This window comes from Lactuca saligna, chromosome 6 (assembly GCF_052625555.1).
Source record: "Lactuca saligna cultivar CGN05327 chromosome 6, ASM5262555v1, whole genome shotgun sequence".
In the NCBI taxonomy this organism is placed as follows: Eukaryota; Viridiplantae; Streptophyta; class Magnoliopsida; order Asterales; family Asteraceae; genus Lactuca; species Lactuca saligna.
The window spans coordinates 52,979,243-53,002,189 of record NC_136422.1 but is presented as its reverse complement, the minus strand read 5'-3'; the positions used below and the strand labels follow the sequence as shown (position 1 = coordinate 53,002,189).

General features: G+C 37.5%; 2 protein-coding genes across 3 annotated transcripts; both read left to right on the top strand.

Moving 5' to 3' along the window:
- Positions 1-1,141: 1,141 nt before the first annotated feature.
- Positions 1,142-6,636, top strand: SIZ1 (DNA-binding protein with MIZ/SP-RING zinc finger, PHD-finger and SAP domain-containing protein). 2 transcript variants are annotated; one of them, XM_078959297.1, is made up of 18 exons: positions 1,142-1,443; positions 1,577-1,692; positions 1,894-1,974; positions 2,093-2,135; positions 2,275-2,347; positions 2,454-2,622; positions 2,985-3,118; positions 3,244-3,312; positions 3,412-3,499; positions 3,581-3,656; positions 3,733-3,806; positions 3,879-3,986; positions 4,079-4,240; positions 4,326-4,430; positions 4,532-4,612; positions 4,696-5,827; positions 5,976-6,268; positions 6,356-6,636. In XM_078959297.1, exons 2-17 carry the CDS (start codon positions 1,669-1,671, stop codon positions 6,110-6,112), a joined length of 2,556 nt encoding a protein of 851 aa, XP_078815423.1. In that variant the 5' UTR covers positions 1,142-1,443; positions 1,577-1,668; the 3' UTR covers positions 6,113-6,268; positions 6,356-6,636. The 2 variants fall into 2 exon arrangements, with proteins under 2 accessions (XP_078815423.1, XP_078815424.1); XM_078959298.1 differs by lacking the exons at positions 1,142-1,443; positions 1,577-1,692 and having other exon boundaries at positions 1,892-1,974; positions 2,093-2,142.
- Positions 6,637-9,347: 2,711 nt separating this feature from the next.
- On the top strand, positions 9,348-10,291 carry LOC145002574 (uncharacterized). The gene is made up of 3 exons (XM_078961818.1): positions 9,348-9,681; positions 9,768-9,886; positions 9,968-10,291. The coding sequence occupies exons 1-3, from the start codon at positions 9,348-9,350 to the stop codon at positions 10,289-10,291; spliced, it is 777 nt and encodes a 258-aa protein (XP_078817944.1).
- The last annotated feature ends 12,656 nt before the right edge of the window (positions 10,292-22,947 follow it).

The window sequence follows — 22,947 nt, the reverse complement described above, 5'->3', positions numbered from 1 at the left end:
CTCTATTTTAAGCTTTAAGGTATTTTTTTTATCGTCCTTAATTTCATATTGATTACCCATTCCTAAATGTCTTTCACATACATGCCATATTTAGGTTCCCTTAAAAAACTATCATCTTCTTCTGATATCTCTTCAAGAATTATAACATCACTATATCTTTCAACACTCTAAACTTCTCACCTATGTCTTTCCTTATGAGTTCAATGAAACAATAGTGCCAACAAAAACCCCGCTTACCCTTCTTCAATGGTCCATCATACCAATCAATGGATGAGTTAGTTGAATATATGTGGTAATTATGTTTGGACGCCATATTTCATACCTAACAACATCATCAATCTATTAACCAAAACCACACACCTACCATTAACTAATTTCCTTTATTCATGAAGGGTTTGATATCAACCTATCAACTGACAATTACATAAATGACTATCCAACTTATATCTTAACTTACAAAATGATTTGACACATGCGAACATGATTGATCCAAACATCATACTATTTATGCATGAACCAGTTTCCTGTCGAAAAAACCACACAATTTTCTCAAAACGGCTTAAAACTTTTGATGAATGTATAGACTTACATGGTTCCTCATATTGTTAATTCAAAAGAAGAAAGTAATGATTCATACGATGATGTTGATGAAGATTATGAAACTGACAAGTCGTGTCACTATTTGAATCAATAAATTCATGTAAATTTTTATGTTTAAAAGAACTTAACAAAGACTGTTCAGCTTGACACTAACCATATTTAGCAACCAAACAAGTTCAAGATGACCTCCAACACCAAAGTTAAACTCTACCACATAGATTATATGTTTTCGGATCAAATGTTACGTTTTGTACATCAAGCATATGTTATACCATATGAATCGAACATATGATAGTCCGGTGCAAATGAAGAAGGTTGCACCGAAACGTGTTATCATATTTGTTTTTTTAGATAATATATATTTTTCCACATGAACTATATGTTGCAAAAAAAAAAAAAAAAAAAAAAAAAAAAAAGTTTCGACCCGTATTTGAACGGGCCATTGGAATCTACGAACACATGTTGCAATCCTAAGGCGTAAGCGTCACCACCCACCACAAATAACCCAATTTCTATGAAAGAGATGAATGTACAGTAAAGTACACGAACACGGAATAGGACCCAGGAATATTAAAATACACGTAAGGAACAGAGAATCCAAACCCGGATTTGGTTGCATGAACTTAATCGGATTGCACAAGGGCCTACACGTCCGTTCAACTTTGTAATTGGAGTAAGGATTATCGATTTAATTTTCCGACCTCGATTATCAATCAAAACAGGGAAATCGGTGAGAGAGAAAAGTGAAGTCGGCGGCGTAAGGTTCCGAGTTCACCGAATACTCTGAAAACCTCCGATTTCTCCGATCATCGTTTCCATTCATGCCCTAACTTTATTCATCATGTAAGTCGCCCTAATCTCTCTTCGATTTTAGGCCGAATGGAACACTTTTGATCTTGTTATTCTGGAATTGTTTGTTTTCTAATATGTTTGAAAGGTGTTTAATTGCGTCTTCTGTTTGAACATTTTCCATTAGATCGGTCGTCGATTTTGGGGAAGGAGATGAGCTGTTTTTATCGGTTTGATTGCTGCTGATTGATTAGGTGCAATCTATTTATTCAGATAAAGATGGATTTGGTAACGAGCTGTAAGGTATTGTTTCAATTATGTCTGTCCCTAATGGTTGTTTAGGTTTTTGTGGTTTCAATGTCAATGGGTGATCTCTGTGGTTGTTCCTGTTGTTTTACAATTAGTGTCAACTTTGTAGATGGTGAAGATTATGGATTTATGAGATTTATGAGAAATCTTTGAGTGGTGCAAATATCTATTTGTTAATTTGTTGTTGTTTTATAGGAAAAATTGACACATTTTCGTATAAAAGAGCTTAAAGATATTCTTACTCAACTTGGGCTTTCCAAACAGGGAAAGAAACAGGTTCAGTGTTCAACTAGTGCATCTTCATAATTTATATCTTCTTCAATGTTCAGTTGGCTTCTTATAAGTTACAAGGAAACAAAATTCTTCATTCTTAAATTCTTTTTATTGCTTCTAGGATCTTGCTGACCGGATATTAGCTATTATTTCAGATGACAGAGGTAAATGGTACTTCCCCATCAAATATTTATCTATCATGTATTGGTGTTCGTGTAGTCACTTGCTTCTTTACTTCATTATTATAAATACTTTGTGTTTTTTAACCTAATGAACCTTGCATTACTATGCGATTTGGAGCAGTTTCTGGGATATGGGCTAAGAAAAGTGTCGTTAGGAAAGAAGAGGTGGCAAAACTAGTTGATGACATGTACAGGTGTTTATCCTTTTCATATTTAGTTATATAAAAGTGTTATATTTTATACATACAATTCCTTTGTCCTTCAGTTTATCTTGACACATAATTACTCTTTTGTCCCCAGAAAGCTGCAGATCCCAGGGGCAACTGAGTTGGCATCAAAAGGTCAGGGTGTTTCAGATGTCACCATTAATAATAATACAACATTCAAGGAGGAAGTTGAAGATAGTTATCAGAGTGAAAAAGTTCGATGTCCATGTGGAACTTCACTGCAAGCAGATTCGATGATAAAGGTTTTTACTTTTTGTCTTTTTATCAGCCTATCTCTTCTCCTTCATACGTTTTTATTGCTCACATGTCTCTGTTCTCGACTCTTGCTTTCCAATTCTTCCTATATTGCAAAAAGGTCAACCCTAGTTTCTTTGAATTAGATTTAAGTAACCCAATTAGTGTGAAATAACCCTTAGTTCTCATATTTTTAGATAAAGCCCCTTGAAGCTGTTTATGGTTAATTAGTTATGACTTATTACACTTTCTTATAACTATCTATAACTTTACATGAGATACATCAATTAATGTTTCAGTATTTCTATCTTTTCTAACACAAGAATCTCTATATGCTAATAATCTTGAAAATTTTCACTTTTCATCTCAGTGTGAAGATAAAAAATGCAACGTATGGCAGCATATTGCTTGTGTTATTATCCCTGAAAAGCCAATGGAGGGTATTCTTCCACCACCTCCTCCAGTTTTCTATTGTGAAATCTGTAGACTTGGACGTGCAGATCCGTAAGTTTACTCCATAAAATTATATATTTTTTTTCCTTAAAATCCTTGTAATATATACAAACTATATAAAATAATTCATCTTCTGTTAAAAACTTGGTTTAATTTTTTATAAACTTTATATGCAGATTCTGGGTAACTATGGGACATCCTTTATATCCTGTGAAGCTGAGTATTGCAAATGTCCCTACAGATGGGTTAGTCTATAACCTTTTAACTCTATATTATCTTTTTAATTTAATATAGTTTTGCATGCTCTTATAGATATCAGACATTGATTTAAATAAAATTTTCAGTACAAATCCAGTACAGAGTGTTGAAAAAACTTTTCAGCTTACAAAAGCTGACCGGGATTTGTTGGCAAAACCAGAGTTTGAACTTCAGGTTTGAATTTTGATGATTAATTAATTATAGCAAAAAAAAATTATATATATATTAATAACATGTTAATGATCACAAATATAGGCTTGGTGTATGCTTTTGAATGACAAGGTTTCTTTTCGGATGCAATGGCCACAATATGCAGATTTACAAATCAATGGTATGATTATATTGAATTGATAAATTATTTAAAATTTAATTTTTTTTTTTTTTTTTGACTTATTGTGTCCTCTTAGGTATGCCTGTTCGAGCTCTCAATAGACCTGGCTCCCAACTTCTTGGAGCCAATGGCCGTGATGATGGCCCACTTGTAAGTTTTAATCAATTTTAATTTAATTTTTTTTATTAACGTTTATTTATTATTTATTTATTTATTTTTCAGATCATGCCATACACCCGTGATGGAAGCAATAAAATTTCCTTGACAGGCGTTGATGCTCGAGTCTTCTGTTTGGGTGTCAGAATCATGAAACGCCGCACAGTTCAACAGGTGAGAGGGCAAAATCGTCTTTTTTAACATATAATATGAATATGGTATTATATATTTAATTTTTAATATTGTTATTGTTTGTACCAAAAAAGATTATGAATATGATTCCCAAAGAATCTGATGGTGAGAGATTTGAAGACGCGCTTGCACGTGTTTGTCGCTGTGTTGGCGGTGGGCCCACTGCAGAAAATGCAGGCAGCGACAGTGATTTGGAGGTTGTTGCCGACTCTATACCCGTTAATCTCCGCTGCCCAGTAAGTAACTTTTTTTTTTCTTTTTTTTTTTTTTATAATTATATAAAATCCGTCAACATTATCTGACATGTCATGCACGCTACAGATGAGTGGTTCAAGAATGAAAATTGCTGGAAGATTCAAACCTTGTGCTCACATGGGCTGCTTTGATCTTGATGTATTTGTACAAATGAATCAACGTTCACGAAAGGCAAACATTATATTCTATAGTCTATACAACATAAATTATTATTATTATTATTATTGTTTTATGTTTTTGTTTTGTAATTGTTTTTATTCTCATTTATATAGTGGCAATGCCCCATATGTCTAAAGAACTACTCCTTGGAGAATGTGATTATCGATCCATATTTCACTCGTATCACAACCAAGGTAGAGAGAGTATCATTTCGATATATCTTTTTTCTCCTTTTCGATATATATTTTTTCTTAATTTTTTAAATTTTATGATAAAGATGAGGAACTGTGGAGACGACGTGACAGAAATTGAAGTGAAACCAGATGGATGTTGGCGTGTAAAGGCAGAAAAAGATATAAAAAATTTAGGGGAACTTTCACAATGGCATTCACCCGATGGAACTCTCTGTAGTATTCCCATGGAAGTAGAATCCAAACCAAAACCAAAACCAGAAGCTTTAAAACAAGTCAAACAAGAAGGCGTTTCAGAAGGTCATACAAGTCTAAAACTCGGGATTAAAAAAAACCGAAACGGAATATGGGAAGTCAGTAAACCAGAAAACCCGCTTTCTCTTTCTTCAGGGAATAAACAACCCGAAAACTTAAATGGTATTATCCACTCTGGTATTCCCATGAGCAGTAGTGCTACTGGAAATGGTAGAAACAGTGAAGATCCTAGTATTAATCAGTCCGGTGGAGGAGGAGGAGGAGGGCATTTTGGTCATTCCACCACCAACGGATCCCTTTCACCAAACTACGGATTCAATTTCAATGATGTTATTGTCCTCAGTGATTCAGAAGAAGAGACTGAACTTGAACTTGAACCTGAACCTGAACCTGAACCGGTTTATAAAAACAAAAACAACGGAGTTTCCTTTTCTACCCCTCTTCCAAATCCGGAAGATCCGAGTCTTATACCTGGTGGGAGTTCGTGTCTTGGGCTTTTTAACACCAATGAAGATGATTTTGGGGTACCCTTTTGGTCATTACCTTCCACTAGTCAAGTGGGGCCTAGCTTTCAGTTATTCGGTTCAGATGATAACCAAATGGACCCCATGGGTTCTGTTCCCTTACTTCCCGAATCGTCAATTTACCAAAATACCCTCGACATAAACGACGGGTTGGTTGATAACCCGTTAGCGTATGGACACGATGATCCGTCGCTTCAGCTCTTTCTTCCGACGAGACAAGCTGATGTGGCGGCGGAGCAAGCGGAGTTACGAGATCCCCCGTCTGTGTCAAATGGTTTGCAGGGTGACGATTGGATTTCACTCAGCCTTGGCGGTGGTGGTGGTGGCGGTGGAGTTGGCGGCAGTGGGGTGAATTTTGAAAGTACCGCTGCGAACGGGTTAAACTCCGGTCAGGAACCGCTGCGTGGAGATGGTGGGTTGGATTCGTTGGCGGATACGGGTATTGTTTGTTTTTAGATATATGTATAGAATATTTATAATATATATATATATATATATATATATATATATATATATATATATATATATATATATATATATATATATATATATATATGTGGTTTTTAATCTGATGATTTTGTTTGCAGCTTCTTTGCTTACTGGAATGAATGGAAGTAGCAAAAGAGAAAGATCTGATAACCCTTTCTCGTTTCCTAAGCAAAAGCGTTCTGTAAGACCAAGATTATATTTATCAATTGAATCAGACTCTGAAGAAGAGAGATAAAAATAAAAAAGAAAGTGGTCTGAAAATTTCAATTTCAATTGAAATTGAAACCGAAAGGAATACCACTTTTTGATTGTTTTTTTTTCTCCTGAACAAATTTTGACCTTTAGAAGAAGACTAGGTACAAGGTAGAGAGCACTTCCAGAACCTTATTTGGTGAGTTTTGTTTTTTTTGAAAAATAAATTTTATGTAAAATAGTTGATAGTATTGATTGCTAATGGTGGGTTTTGTATGTATAACAGGTGTGGTATAATATAATAGATTCTTTGTGATCAACTGACTTGTACAAGAGAAGCGTATTTGGTGGTATAGCAGCAATAGCATGTTTTGGTAGGAAGGAGTAGCTTGTAAATGTCATTTGCTCACAAAACTTATCTTTTAGTTATTTAATTAATACCAACAAGCAAGCAAGCAAGCATCTGGAGTTCTTATTATAAGTTGATTGATTGTATACCCCATGCCACTTTCTCCTTGTATGTCACCCAAAACATAATATAAATATCTCTTTGCTGGGTTTTATGTCTTCAAGGGTCTGCTAGAGCTTTTAGTTTTTAAGGAAAAACACGAAAAAATCAAAAAGCTTCTAGTTTAAATAAAAAATCTTTCAACTCCAAATGAAAATAAATAACGAAAATTAACGATTTATAAATTAAGTTAATAATATAACTACAACATCATAAATCAGAGCTTCATTTATATCAAATATTACAAAATTTAGAATTTAGGAATTTGCCTGGGAAAAGAGAGAAGAAGAATTTTATTATTATTATTATTTCTCATTTTGATGCATCACGTGAATGTATTTATGTTTGTCTTTGGTGGTTAGGAGTAGAGATGACAAAAAAAACCTATACCCGAAGGGTATCCGAAACCCTAACCCGAGTTGACCGTGTAAATCTCCGATTTGACTGGGGATGGGGACGTGGATCACAATTGTCAATAGCGACCATAGCGGTCGCTATAGCGAATAGCGTGGCATAGCGGCGAACGACCGCTATGGAGCAAATAGTGGCAGAAAGCCGCCAATATAGCGACGGGTATTTAAAAAAAAAAGGCTGAATAAACGTATTAGGGTTGAGTTGACGACTTACGCTAACTAAAATCAATAGTCGTTCGCTACTTCGCCTCCCCCCTCTACGCTTTGGACTTGCTTTGCCTCCAAATCCATGCGTCCACCTCCAGCGAACCCCTTCATTATTTCGGTGACTTCTCTAGCTTCGAGCAACGTTTTCTCCGGCGACTTCAGGTCCGATTGGAAGATTTTGCATTTTTTTTCTTTTCTATTTTTTTGTTTTCAATTGGTTTTGTTGTTAGACTTAGTATTACACTTCTAATTCACGTTTTGCTTTTTTACTTTGGTTTGATGATTAGGCTTAGTATTACACTTCTAAATCATGTTTTGATCACTACTACTTTCTTAGAAATGGCTAATAAAAGAGAAATTGATCCTGGATGGGCTTATGAGACAAAGGTTGAAGGAAATAGCCAATGGGTGCAATGTAATTTATGTTCTTTTGTGTCAAGAGGGGAGATTACAAGGCACAAGCACCACCTTGCTGGTGACACTGCTCAAGTAGCAAAGTGTTCAAAAGTCCCAGCTGAGGTAAAAGCTTTCTTTAAAGAAACTTTTGATAAGAAGAAACCAGCAAAAGAGGCAATGAATAGCATACCACACTTTGATGATGTTGTGGATCTAGATAAAGTAGATGATGACGAATTGAACACTCAAAAGAGGCATTGCCCTGTTTCATCTTCTGGATCAACCGCAACTAATAAAAACACTAAAGGGCCTATGCATGCGTGTTACAATCAATCTGAAACAGTGGGTAAGAAAAATGGGCATTTGGTTGGAACTCCACAACATAAAGATGTCCAAAAAAGTTTAAGAGCAGATGCAGTCCAAACGTTTTCACGTTGGATGTATGATGCCGGTGTGGCATTCAATGTTGTGAAATACGACAGTCTAGGGCCAGCAATTGAAGCGATAGCTAGACATGGTTGCGGCATGAAACCACCTAGCTATCACGAGGTCCGAGTCCCGATGTAGAAGCTTGAAAACATGCACACTAAGAAAATTATGAATGAAAATGAGGTTGAAAATACAACATATGAATGTTCCTTAATGGCAGATGGATGGAGGGACAGAAAAGGAAGGGAACTCATAAATTTCTTAGTGAATACTCCCCGAGGAAGTATGTTCCTTGAATCGGTTGATGCATCTAGTTATTCACATACCGGTGATAACATGTTCATTTTATTTGACCGTTTCATAAAACAAGTCGGCCCGCGTGATGTTGTTCAAGTTGTCACAGATAGTGCTAGCAACAATGTTTTTGCTGGCAACAAGGTTCTAAATGGCGTGAGGCGCGGCGTGGCGGCAAGGTCAAGCCTCAAGCTTAACGAGTTATGGCGAGCCATGACGTTTTTCAAAGCGTGATGTAAGGCGGCGATTTTGTATTAATTTAAAATTATATTACCACATAAATATAAATTTATATTAAATATAACTACTTTTTAGAAGTGTTAGATCAATAACTAGTAACAAAAATTTAACAAAAACCACAATACTTGTATCTCTTATTAGAAAAGACATAACAAAGAGCAAAAAACCATGTCTCAAACGAAAAAACACGCGCCATAACACGCCATGGCGCGCCATATCACGCCTTGCCACGCGCCACACCTAATAGCAACGTTATGAGGCTTTTCGTAACGGCGGAGCCATGCCTCACGCCATGGCGCACCTTGGCGCACGCATGGCAAGCTTGTGGAAGAGAAATACCCGCACATTTATTGGACTCCTTGTGCAACACATTGCATAGATTTGATATTTGAAGACATCTTCAAATTGCCACATTTAAAAAGGACACTTGATAAGGCAATCGCGGTGAACATGTATATTTACAATCGTACTTTGCTACTTAATATGATGAGAGAGTTCACCGAGAAAAAGGACATGGTGAGGCCCGCAAAGACCCGATTTGCCACAACTTTCATCACCCTAAATTGTTTTAAGGCTAACAAGAGGAATTGAAAAAAAATGTTCACTTCTGAACAATGGAACAGAAGCAAGTTTTCAAAGTTGGACGGAGGCACGCACACGGCAAATACTATATTGACACCTAACTTTTGGAACAATATAGATATTGCAGTGAAAATTGGTTGTCCTTTGTTAAGTGTGCTTCGGTTAGTTGATGGAGAGAGAAAGCCCCAATGGGTTACATATATGAGGCGATGGATAGAGCAAAAGAGGCGATTGCTCAGGCTTTCAAAAACAAAGAAGATAAGTATGCAGAAGTCTTCAAAATCATTGATAGGAGGTGGAATTGCCAATTGCATCAACCTTTGCATGCTGCTGGGCATCACTTGAATCCGACCCTGTATTATGAAAATCCGAATGTGGAAAATGATGATGAAGTGATGAATGGATTGATGTCGTGCATTCATAAATTAGCATTGAATGAGGACGAGGAGATGAAGATTCATGTCGAGCTCCCAATATACCGAAGTGCACAAGGGATCTTCGGGAACCCGATAGCGAAGAAAATGAGAGTAAAAATTGCACCAGGTAAATAATATAAAAATAATATACTTCGTATAATTATAAATTTTAACATATCTTTAATTCTTTATATTATTTTGTTGCTAAATTAGCGGAGTGGTGGATGCAATATGGAGCATCAACCCCGACATTAAAAAAGTTTGCGGTCAAGGTGCTAAGTCTTACTTGTAGCTCGTCAGGTTGTGAGAGGAATTGGAGCGTATTTGAACATGTAAGTAACTCGGTTTTTGTGAGTTTAAGTATAGATATACTTTTATTGTATAATTATAATTTTTAACTTACTTTTATGTAGTTACATTCTAAGAAAAGAAACCGGCTAGAGCAACAAAAGTTAAATGACCTTGTTTATATCAAGTATAATCATGCTTTAAGAAGGAGGTACAATATGTGTGATACGATTGACCCAATTATATTGGATGATGCAAATGTTCTAGATCCGACTGAGTGGTTGATGGGAGGTGAAGAAGAGGAGGAAGATGCCCCGGTCTTCGAGGGTGAGAATTTAACATGGGGTCAAGTTGCAGATGCTGTTGGGGCATGTGAGCCACCTTATTCTACAAGAAGCAGGAATAAGGGGGCTGTTGACAAGTCCGCATCGAGCTCCAGAGGAAGATGATTAATAGATGAGGATGATGACAATAACTTGGGTGAAGAAGAAAATGATGTAGCTGCTTATAAAGATTTTGAGCCGTCATCTATTCAAGATGATGATGAGCCTGTCTATGAAGATCTAGATGATCTTTGATTTGGGTTTTTGATTTTAGACTTTAGACTTGCCTTTTGTTATTTATGTTTAAAAACTAACTTGGTTAAGTTATTTAGCTAGTTTAATGGTTTGTTTGCTTATTTATTGGTTATAATAGCTATAATAGTTACATAATATATATTTTTTAATATTTGTATACCTATCGCTAATTACGAAATAGCGGTCGCTATTTACCGCTATTCGCTATGTAGCTTATCTTCAATATCTACGATTAATTATACTCCCAGTGTCATTAGATCAACATCATCGATAATCAACAACAATTTCACTTCATATCATTCATTCAACATCGATCATCAAACAAAACTTCGAAATTATGGTTAGAAAAACATCAAATCATTTTTTTTTTGAAAAATATAATATAATTCTCTATCAATCTATTATTTTGTAAGTTTTAAATAGTCAAAATATCATGTTTTTAGCATTTTAAAAAAAGCTTAGTTGTATGCACTCCAACTGTTTGATAAAATGCATGAACTAAATTATCACGTTATATTCACATATGAATATGTTTTCGCACCTTAATCAGTATATGATTATTAAAACACAAAACAAATATACAATTTTATATGTTATTCATGTGTGAATAACATATAAAAATTATATATATTTGTGAATATACATTGTAATATTCATATGTTAATATCTTGTGTAATATTCATATGTGAATAAACTGTGTAATATTCACATAGGGAAAATGTCACTGTAGCCCCATGAACTTTCACATTTTGGTTTAAAAGGTCCCTATTGTTATTTTTTTGGCTTTATAAGGGCATGAATTCTCTTTTTACCGGCTTTTAAGGCCATTTTCTAGAAAGTGAAGGGGTCACCCGGTCACCCCTTTCACAATCAGCCAATTATATTGTACACATCATTAAAAAAAGCCAACTCATTTGCCAGATCATATGCCAACTAATGTATACAAACAGGAAAGCACGAAATTGAGGGAGAACAACCATGTGAAATCCATCGCCATTATCATCACTTCCCCTCAAAATAGCATTCATCATTTCTTTCTTTCTTTATCATTGCTTCTTCTTCATCTTACTCTGCCCCAACCCTAACCCCCGTTATCATTCCATCTCAATTTCGAAAGTCAACTCCAAGAAACAACAACCACTGCCACCGCTGGAGACATACTCGTACTCCTTGGCACACCTCAGCAGGCTGCATCCGTCGACCCCTAATTGAGAATTTGAGATAAGTCAAGTATCCAACAACAAACCCATTCATCCAAATCGATCAAACACAACGCCAATTCCAAGCCGAACGTTCGCAGGTAACATAATTTTGACTTTCCCATTGACCCGTAAGAACATTTGTTCAATTTTCGATGGCATATGAAAGTTGCGCTTCTGATATCTATACTTCAAATCCGATTACACCGTTCACAGATCAATAATTCCAATTTTGACCTTTTTAGTTTGACTCACAAGAACACCCTTACAAACGCGATTTCATTCCATTGAGTTCCTATCACGATTTCATTCGCTCGTATGACACAACCTGTGAGTTAAATTAACCAGTCGGAACCCAGCACATCATAAACACCAAATCCCACTTCTTTAAATCGATTTTAAGATCAAACAACTCATCAGTAGAGTTCATTACCACAATTATCTGTATTTTCAAAACTTTAAAACATCGAATCTTCATATGATCGAATGACATAAACAAGAAACTAAATTGATGTTGAAACGAGAATGATTAGATAGACTTTTTTAAACAAAGAATCACTTGAGAAAATCAAAATTGATGTCGATAATGCCATTACTCACAAAGATCGATTCCAGAACAGATGAGCAAAAGATTTAACAATCATGGATAAGCATCGTCAATTGTTGTTCGTTGGCTCTGGCTTCTGCCCCCGGCCTTGGATGCCCTTTCCACCATTTCGATGGCGAGATCTAGGTCAAGGACTTCATCCATACGCTTCTGCATCATCCAAAAATCCCTAATTCGATTTCATGTTAAGATACAATGAGATGGCTGACAACCTAACATTTTGGTGAATCTCACAAATTTGGCAACGAAAATTGGGTGACCACTGTACCCTTAGGGCCCAAGCAAGGAAACTCGTTAGTGAGTCGTTGATGTGTCATTTAAGTTGGGTGAGTTGACTCTGTAACTGAGTTAGGTGATGACTAGGCAAAGAAACCGGTTAAATTGGGGCAAAATCCTTAATTAGCCAGTAAAAAGAGAATTCATGCCCTTATATAGCCAAAAAATAACAATAGGGACCTTTTAAACCAAAATGTGAGTTCGTGGGGCTACGGTGACATTTTCCCTATTCACATATGAATATACCATCTAATATTCACAAGCAAATATATCATCTAATACTTGCAAGTGAAAATACTATGCAATATTTACAAGTGAATGCATCATTTAATATTTAAATATGAATATATTGTATCATATTCACAAGTGTATATACTATATATTATTTATATGTGAATATATTGTGTAATATTCATGAATGAATATACCATGATGTTGATGAAGAACACAGAGGAACAATCGAGATGAATGAATAACAGATAATGTTGATGAAGAACAGATAAATGATCCAGAAGAAATGGTATCTGTGATTGAAGGTTAATATATCATATTTACAAATTTGTCACTGTGTATTTTATGCTAAGATGATAATTAAATGACTGACTGAGAATGATTCCCAAATTCTCAACCTTTTTTATTTTCTCAATTGAACTTATCTCTCTCTCTCTCTCTCCATCTCTTTTCTCTCTCTCTCTCTCTCTCTCTCTCTCTCTCTCTCTCTCTTTATATATATATATATATATATATATATATATATGTGTGTGTGTGTGTGTGACAACCGTCAAATTCTGGTCAATTTAAAGTCAAATAAAGTCAACAAGTCAAACCGGTCAACTCAACTAACCCTTGTGTACTAGGGCTTACGTTATGTATTTACTAAACAACTCGCTATTATGATGAGAGATCATAAATCGAAAAGTACGTACATCTAGACTTCCTTAACCTAAACCGTGGTAAGTAACAAACCAAACCGATAAAATAGTGTTGCATACTCATCAGGAGTGTGTAAGATCCTTAAACAAGGCTTAACAGGGTTTACGGACCTTGCATTGCGAAGCCGGACACTCACATTTGTCACACACGAAACCTCTCTCAATCATTTTCACTCTATCTCACTTTAATCGAGAATCTCTCCCAAATCTCTCCAAGCATGTCAAATCTCTCCCAAATCTCTCTTTGTATGAGAAATCTCTCCAAGAATGTGAAATCTCTCCCAAATCTCTCTTTGTATGAGAAACCCCTCTAAGTATGTCAAATCTCTCCCAAATCTCTCCAAGAATGTCAAATCTCTCCCAAATCTCTCCAAGAATGTGAAATCTCTCCCAAATCTCTCTCAAAAGTTCCTTAAACTTTTTACAGCCTTTCGGGCCATCCCGACCCTTAACCGGGTCAAAAACGGCTTAAAACGGGGTAAAAACGAGTAAAATAGGCTTAAGGACCCAAAACCCTCTTATTAGGGCCGAAGCCTCTTAGAACCGAAGGTCCCTATAGGGACCAAACTTGCTAAGGACCGAAACTAGGAGAGTCGAACCTGAGAGCCTTCTCAGACCCGAACCTCGCCCAGGAAGAACCGAACCCGAAGGTCCTCTCAGGGCCGAACCTCGCCCAGGAAGAACCGAACACAAAAGGTCCTCTCAGGACCGAACCTCGCACACCACCCGAACCCGAAGGTACTGTTCATTTCGGTCCATTTCGGGTCTGACCACCTTCGGTCTATTTCGCTTCCATGACTTCGGACCGAGCCTTTCGCCTTCGCTTCTTCTGATTCGCCCCTTTCACTTCCGGCTCGGCACCAGCAAGGACCGAATCTCGGCCTAGGGACCGAACCTCGGCCTAGGACCGAGAGGTCTCGCTGGAAGTGCTTTTTCTCCCGGTTTTCGACTAGTTTTGCCTTTTAAGCCCGTTTTTAATTATTTTAACGCGACATTTTCACCCAAAATCATATTTTAACATAATGAACCCTAAATATTCACAATTTAATCATCTTTTCATGAAAATATTTATTTAAATAATAAAAGCTAGTGGGTAAAGTACAAAGAGGTGGAGTGTTGACTTTGCTTTACCTTATGACACAAGCATCCACTCCCACACCCACTTTATGACCAGCCACACCTCCCCACCTTACCTAGGTCACATCAATGTCATTTCCACTCAATTATCACCCTTTCCCACGTTCTAAGAGATGGAACATCCATCCTCTCTCCTCATTTTCTTTCACATGCTCTCATTTCACCAAGGATCCAACTCCACTTTCCTCTTAAACTTCCTCTCTCTAGAATTCGAGATTTAAAGGTTGATATTGGGTTTTTCCTCCACATTTGATCTTCGAATCTTCAAGTGTTCTTGGGTTGAACACTTCTCTTCTTCAACACTTATCTACTGAAATCACTCAAGGTGAGTTCATACCCCTACATTTTCATGTTTTCTCAAGTTTTTAGGGGGGGGGGGGGGGAATACAAGTTAAAACACCAAGAACATAACTAAACTTTTCTAACAGCCTTCATCAGAAAAGTTCAACTCCATTCACGGACTGTTTTGGACAACTTAAACATTCTAGTTTTCAAAACTGTTTTAGGTGCAAGTAGTTCCACTTCTTAGATTTAAAATGACTACTTGCACATCTCCACACGAATTTTCTACAATTTATGGTGATTTTTACAAAACAACCTGTCTTTTCAAACACAAATCCGGACCAGTCTGTGAATATGAGTATATTAATACAAGTTAAAGGCTTCCAAAAATCATGATAAAAATTATGAGTAAACTAGACTCATTTTCTACAACTTTTCACATGCTCTCATTTCACCAAGGATCCAACTCCACTTTCCTCTAAAACTTCCTCTCTCTAGAATTCGAGATTCAAGGGCTGATCTTGGGTTTTTCCTCCACATTTGATCTTCGAATCTTCAAGTGATTCTTCAAGTGTTCTTGGGTTAAACACTTCTCTTCTTCAACACTTATCTACTGAAATCACTTAAGGTGAGTTCATACCCCTACATTTTCATGTTTTCTCAAGTTTTTAGGGGGGGGGGGGGAATACAAGTTAAAACACCAAGAACATAACTAAACTTTTCTAACAGCCTTCATCAGAAAAGTTCAACTCCATTCACGGACTGTTTTGGACAACTTAAACATTCTAGTTTTCAAAACTGTTTTAGGTGCAAGTAGTTCCACTTCTTAGATTTAAAATGACTACTTGCACATCTCCACACGAATTTTCTACAATTTATGGTGATTTTTACAAAACAACCTGTCTTTTCAAACACAAATCCGGACCAGTCTGTGAATATGAGTATATTAATATAAGTTAAAGGCTTCCAAAAATCATGATAAAAGTTATGAGTAAACTAGACTCATTTTAGGAACTCTCAGAATTTATGGATCTAGTTTTCGACTTCGTATGATTTTTCTAATACAGTGCAGAAAGGTTAAGAAATTAGTTAACAGCTTCTAACTATCAAAACACTTTGTAACATGTTGAGCAAAGTGTTAAGTCTTTGATGACTTCATATATTACATGTATTTCTTGTTATGATATATTTATATAATAGGAAATTACTTACTGAATTTATAAGAATCCTCCATCATAATCATTAGTACAAAACAAAGCAAGTTAAACATAGCTATATTGTACAATACATTTGACTTACATGGAAAGGGTTCTTGTACACCACAAATAAACATACTAAACTATAATGAGTATAGTTAGGTTGCATATACATTTCAAACATTTTAATAAACTATAATAGGTATAGTTTATGATCATTTACATAACACACTCGTACAAAAAGAAATGGTACAAATACAAAGTGTCGGGTTTATATACAAAAAGGGGGTACAAATACAAAGTACCGGGTTTTTATACAAAAAGGGGTACAAATACAAAGTGTCGGGTTTATATACAAAAAGGGGTACAAATACAAAGTGTCAGTTTTTATACAAAAGGGGTAAAAATACAAAATGCCGGGTTTATACACAAAAAGGGGTACAAATACATGTACCGGGTTTTTATACAAAGAGGGGTACAAATACAAAGTGCCAGGTTGGGTTGTGATGGTACCAGGTTCACTTAAAATAGTTATTATGATATTAAAACTATATTTCATCTAGAATTGTTAGACTTCAACTATAATCGCTGAGCGTATAAGTTTGAGTCATATAAGAATTTAGTCTCCATTGGCTTAGAATTGGTGGGGCCCGCCTCATCTCCTGTTCCTCGTTGGGTTGTGGACCTAGGGCAGACCCACTATATTCAACGTTTTATCTAATTTAAACCTTATATAACTTATATACGCTGGAAGATTATAGGAGAATGCTACGGGTCATTCTAGGGTCATTAATACATCATATAGGAATATTCTGTTCACACCTAACTAAGAAAATATTGGATTTTCTGGAAATCAAACTCTATCGATTTTACAAGGAAACGTTTTTCTACTTCAAACAAAACTCTTATGAACTCACCAACTTAATTGTTGACACTTTTTCAAAACTACTTGTATTCTCAGGAAATCAGTGAAACAGGAAAACTTCAGCGCTTTGAGGATGGGACGTTAAACCGTCAACAATTTATTTTTGTCATCATAATGTAATTGATTTTGAAACATGTAAACATATACTTTGGTGTAACTTTTTCAATTATATTTATGATGGTTGTATTTACTTTGAGCACTATTATACACGTTGTGATACTGTACATGAAGTCCTCCACCCCCGGACGTTTCCGCCATCCTTGGTTTGGGAGTGTGACAGATTGGTATTAGAGCATTGTTTATAGTGAACCAAGTGTATCGAACCACATAAGATATACAAACTATAAATGCATTGGGACTAAGGTCTCTGATTTAAAGTTTTCAAAACAACTATACTTTTAGAAATAAATAGCTTCTTGTTAAAAGTATACATGCATGCATACATACTAAGGTCATCATCATTCTAGAACAAAACAAAAGTAATGATTGTTGGATATCGCAGGTAAGCTTGGGGATGTATGGTCAGTCTTGGGAATGGTATAGCCTGATCAACTATGCTGGTCCGAGGAGTGATTAGCATATGCCTAAGAATGGTTGTGATGTGTCAACAAGTCTAAAAACTTACCAACACTACCACAATGAAATACCATAGGGGTATTTGGTGTTATTATAATTACTTATCTGAGAACTAAATAGATTTTTATCAATAGGTCAATAGTTGCTTAGTGGATACATTAAAATTTTATGTATCCAGGTTGTCATAGACTTAGAATCTGTGGATCTTTGCTCTACTTCCTGTTCTCGTTGGATTGGGGATTTAGAGTTAGGGTCGCTTATTCGAAGGTCTATCCTGTCCCGAATACATATGACTAGTATGCACTAAACAATGTGTTGAGGTACCTGACAAAGATCATCATATAATTATCTAATTAGTACATCTACTTAGTTATTTCTTATATCCCTATTTCTCGCATGGATATCATGGCTGGATTTCCTTCCCCACGACGACCCGTACTACCCTAACCACGACGATACTGAATGACTTGGAGAGGAGCTAGAGAATGATCACCCAACCCCTGTGGATGGTCACCAAGCTGAAGGCTATGCTGATGGTTCTGACTCCGACCCTGAAATGGAGAACCTATACCCGATGACCCGTGTTCCAAATCCCAACCCTCGATCGGCTTTTCAAGGCCCGAAGCTTCCTTGGGTAGAGTGCTTGGAAACCTGGAGCGAAGAGCAAGACAAACCTATTCTGTTTAATGGAGACCGAAGCTTCTACAACATAAACGCAGGAAGCTCAGCAGATAGAATTTTTCCAATCCTGATCCGTAGAGTTGCCCGAAACGAGATTCAGGGTAGAACAACTCTCCATAGTATCACAGAGGTTGATGCAAATGCAAGAATACATACAATCCGCACCAATCGCCTTGAGCACACTCGTGAAAAGTCTGAAAGAGACCATGAAACCTTGCTGCAAGCACTGGCTGAAACACGAACCGAAGTCATAGAACTCCGAGTACATCAGAGGGTGTACGAAAGGCACATGCTTGTTATGGAGCGGCAACTAGCTGAACTGAGGGTTCACCAGATGAATGACCGCCGCCAGTAGTAGATGCCTTACTTTCTTTCCCTATTAACAAGGAATTTTTCTTTTCCTTTATCTATGTCCTATGTGGCATTCTCTATGAAACCATCTTGTACTGTAAGTACTTTGGTTAGCCCTTTAGACGGCCAAAACTCTCCTGCTCCGGATGTGATGTAAGACCCTCTACAAAGTAAATTTTTCCCAAGCCTGTTACATCTTAAACATCAATGACGTTGTCAATCAGATAAATTCTGTGACACTCTTTGTTCGAATACTTCCTTATGAGTCTATCTGAAACCCACTTTAGTCAAGTTGTTGGACTAGAGTAATTTAGCTTCGGGATCGTTCCCAATTTCTTTCAAAGGTTGGATCATGTTATTCATCAACCAATGGAACCCGATTTTGAAACGACAAAACGTCATAAGATCATTCTCCGAACTTACTCCTACTCTGATATAAGACTGCATCATAGGGATGTAGGTCAAACCTTCGAGAACATACTTCAATTGGTCATAATAAGGACCTAGCCTGGGTCAAGTATAAGGCTTCACTTGGATACAAAATCTACTAAACTCATGAAGTTCATTCATATGGACTTCCTTTATGAATTACATATAAGGCATTCTTAAATCGGAGAATAATGCAGAAAAATCTAATTCTATAACAACTGACTTGTCTTTGCTAGTAGAAACTTACCATCTGATCTTTTTTTTTTTTGCAAACTCATGACAGAACTATGTCACCAAGGAAAAGACCCAGACCTTCCGGCAGCACAGCGCCACCACCTCCAACGCCACCTCCTCAGTTTGATCCCGCAATGTTCCAAGCTGCAGTAACAGCAGCCGTGGTAGCTGCAATGTCACAAATTGGTACAAATAGCACTGGTGGTGCTGGATCTGGAGCCACAAACTCTAACCACAGGGATAGTACAGGACGCACAAAGGAATGCACTTACAAGGACTTCACAAATGGCAAACCCGATTCTTTCGATGGAAGTGGGGGCGTCCTCGCACTAATTCAATGGTTCGAGAGAACCGAAGCAATCTTTGAGATTTGTGCTTGCCCCGAAGCGAGCAAAGTCAAGTACGCGGCATTCACCTTCATCGGAAGAGCTCTCACTTGGTGGAACGGTAGAGTTAAGTCGTTTACGCTTGCAATGGCTAACTCGTTAAGTTGGGAGGACTTAAAGAAGATGATGCTGAAAGAATATTGCTCAAGAGGCGAAGTGCAAAAGCTGGAGCAAGAACTGTGGAATCTCAGAATGGCAGGCTCCGACCTTACAACTTACACCAACCGATTTTGTGATCTAGCACTCCTTTGTCCCGCCATGGTCACCTCGGAAGACAAAAAGTTGCAGCGATACCTCTGGGGATTGTCCCCCGAAATTCAAGATAGCGTGCTGGCCTCAAGACCAACTACCTTCTACAGCGCCAAGGAGTTGGCACAACAACTCATCAACCATCATGCCAGCCATGACACTATGACAACCACCCATAACCAAGCAAGAGGAGGGAACAACGAAAGAAAGTTTTGGGACAACAAGAAGGACCAATCAACCCAGGACCTCGCTATGAAGCAACAGATCTTTGCTGTTCATGTTGCCACAACCCTTACCACGCCAACTCCAATGAAACCATACGCCGGAACCCTTCCGAAATGCAACAAGTGTAACTTCCATCACACTGGGGCTTGCCGGAAGATGCATTGCAAAAACTGCTACAGAGAGGGACACACTGTTCGTTTCTGTAAGGCACCAGCACGACCCATCAACCAGGTCCCTGGCTTTGGAGTAAGCCCAGTTTGTTACAAGTGTGGAGAAACGGGACACTTTAAAAGGGACTGCCCAAGAACAAGAGATGTCGGTGGTGGTGGAAGGGTGCTTGCGATCACTGAAGGAGAGACCACCCCGGAACTGCCCGTAAATATCAATACGTGTTTCTAACTTCGACGTTTAAATTCTAAATTTCTTTATATGTTAAATCTAGCATCGATTAAAGCATGCATAGTAGTAATGCCAAAGATTAAACTGAGAGCATAAACAATAAGAAATTCCAAGGCCGTCAAGCGACATCAGGCGGGTTATTCCTCACCATAATCAATTTCTTGTACTGCGAAAAGTTTCCCCCATCTTTCCTCTAAATTCTTGGATCCCCATTCGAAGTGCAAATTTCGGGATGAAATTCCCTCTAACGGGGGGATGATGTGACAACCGTCAAATTATGGTCAATTCAAAGTCAAATAAAGTCAACAAGTCAAACCGGTCAACTCAACTAACCCTTGTGTACTAGGGCTTACGTTATGTATTTACTAAACAACTCGCTATTCTGATGAGAGATCATAAATCGAAAAGTACGTACATCTAGACTTCCTTAACCTAAAACCGTGGTAAGTAACAAACCAAACCGATAAAACAGTGTTGCATACTCATCAGGAGTGTGTAAGATCCTTAAACAAGGCTTAACAGGGTTTACGGACCTTGCATTGCGAAGCCGGACACTTACATTTGTCACACACGAAACCTCTCTCAATCGTTTTCACTCTATCTCACTTTAATCGAGAATCTCTCCCAAATCTCTCCAAGCATGTCAAATCTCTCCCAAATCTCTCTTTGTATGAGAAATCTCTCCCAAATCTCTCTTTGTATGAGAAACCCCTCTAAGTATGTCAAATCTCTCCCAAATCTCTCCAAGAATGTCAAATCTCTCCCAAATCTCTCCAAGAATGTGAAATCTCTCCCAAATCTCTCTCAAAAGTTCCTTAAACTTTTTACAGCCTTTCGGGCCATCCCGACTCCACTTTTTCAATTATATTTATGATCGTTGTATTTACTTTTAGCACTATTATACACGTTGTTGTGATACTATACACGAAGTCCTTCACCCCCGGGCGTTTCAGCCATCCTTGGTTTGGGGGTGTGACAATATATATATATATATATATATATATATATATATATATATATATATATATATATATATATATATATATATATTATGTTTTTACTTTTAATCAATTCACAAATCATAATGCTGATGTATAAGCGAAAGTTAGTAGTCAAAGTAAGGTTTTTCAACAATCAAACGTGTAATTTTTGAAAGACTATTTTTTTTTTTCAAAAAAATGGTTTAATTTGTGAACTTTGTATGTTATTGTTCATGTTTGAATATATTCGGTGATTATAGTGCTTTATATTATATCTATTAGTTTTTTTGTTGCTTAATATATAACTATGCGTTATTTTTCATAAAAGTCAAAACTTTATAATGGGAAAAAAAATACCCGATTATCCATTGGGGATCCCCGATCCCCATTGGAGATGCAGATGATGATAGATTTTTAATCCTCGATGGGGATGGGGTCGGGTATGGGGATGGGGATGAGGATTCGGGTATGGAGTTAGGGAATACGAAACTCGGTATACCCGTACCCGTTGTCATCCCTAGTTTGGAGTCGGTGACGAGGGGGTAGAAGCAAGATATCATTTTTTTTCTTTAGGTATATGTATTTTGCTGTGTTGAAGGAGATAGGAAGATACGGACGTAAGGATGTTATTCTTGTTGTTTAGTCTTCAATAATTCCCAACACCAACCAAGATAGGTGTACAAAATCGGGTTTCCATTGCCAACGAACACGGGGTTTCTGCTTCTTCGGTCTACCGAGGATGTGAGTTGGAGATCTTTGGGGTTTCCTTCCCGATAGAGTTGATTCTGATTCCCATGGGGGAGGTGTGCGTGATTGTGGGGATGGGCTGACTTAGTCGATTCGGTGCCATGATTGATTGCGAGGGTCAGCGGGTGGTAGTTCGAACCCCAAGTGGGGGAGAACTGATTGTATATGGCGATGACACCATAGTGGGATCAAGGTTTTGTTTAGTTGCTAGGGATCGACAGTATATTCAGTCTGGGTGTGCAGGTTATCTAGCGTATGTAGTGGATCGCGAGCCAGGGATCAGATTTCAGTTACAGAGGTTCCAGTAGTCAAGGAGTTTGCTGATGTGTTTCTGTAGGAGTTGCCAGGGATACCTCCGGAGACGTAGGTCGAGTTTTAGATCGACCTGGTGCCGGGTGTGGCCCCTATAGCCAAGGCGCCATACCGGTTGGCACCACCAGAGATGCAGGAGCTGTCGTTACAGCTGCAGGAACTGCTGGGCAAGCAGTTCATTCGACCGAGCAGTTCCCCATGGGGAGCACCGATACTCTTCGCCGAGACTTCTTTATCATATGTTCTCTCTTCCTCGTACGATCTATAATGACCATCTCCACCCTCTAGAATGAAAACTGTCGCCTATGTTTTAAGTAAACGTTTGAACCCACCACAATCTATTTACCTTCAGTTTCTATGTGATTGAAATCACTCTTACTGCATTTCTAAGTGTTGTTTTTTTG

Coding starts and splice junctions, on each gene's coding strand:
- SIZ1 (XM_078959297.1), top strand. CDS start 1,669: ATGGATTTGGTAACGAGCTGTAAG. Junction 3,657..3,732: donor TGCAGATTTACAAATCAATG/GTATGATTATAT, acceptor GTGTCCTCTTAG/GTATGCCTGTTCGAGCTCTC. Junction 3,987..4,078: donor AACGCCGCACAGTTCAACAG/GTGAGAGGGCAA, acceptor GTACCAAAAAAG/ATTATGAATATGATTCCCAA.
- LOC145002574 (XM_078961818.1), top strand. CDS start 9,348: ATGGATAGAGCAAAAGAGGCGATTGCTCAGGCTTTCAAAAACAAAGAA. Junction 9,682..9,767: donor GAGAGTAAAAATTGCACCAG/GTAAATAATATA, acceptor TTGCTAAATTAG/CGGAGTGGTGGATGCAATAT. Junction 9,887..9,967: donor ATTGGAGCGTATTTGAACAT/GTAAGTAACTCG, acceptor ACTTTTATGTAG/TTACATTCTAAGAAAAGAAA.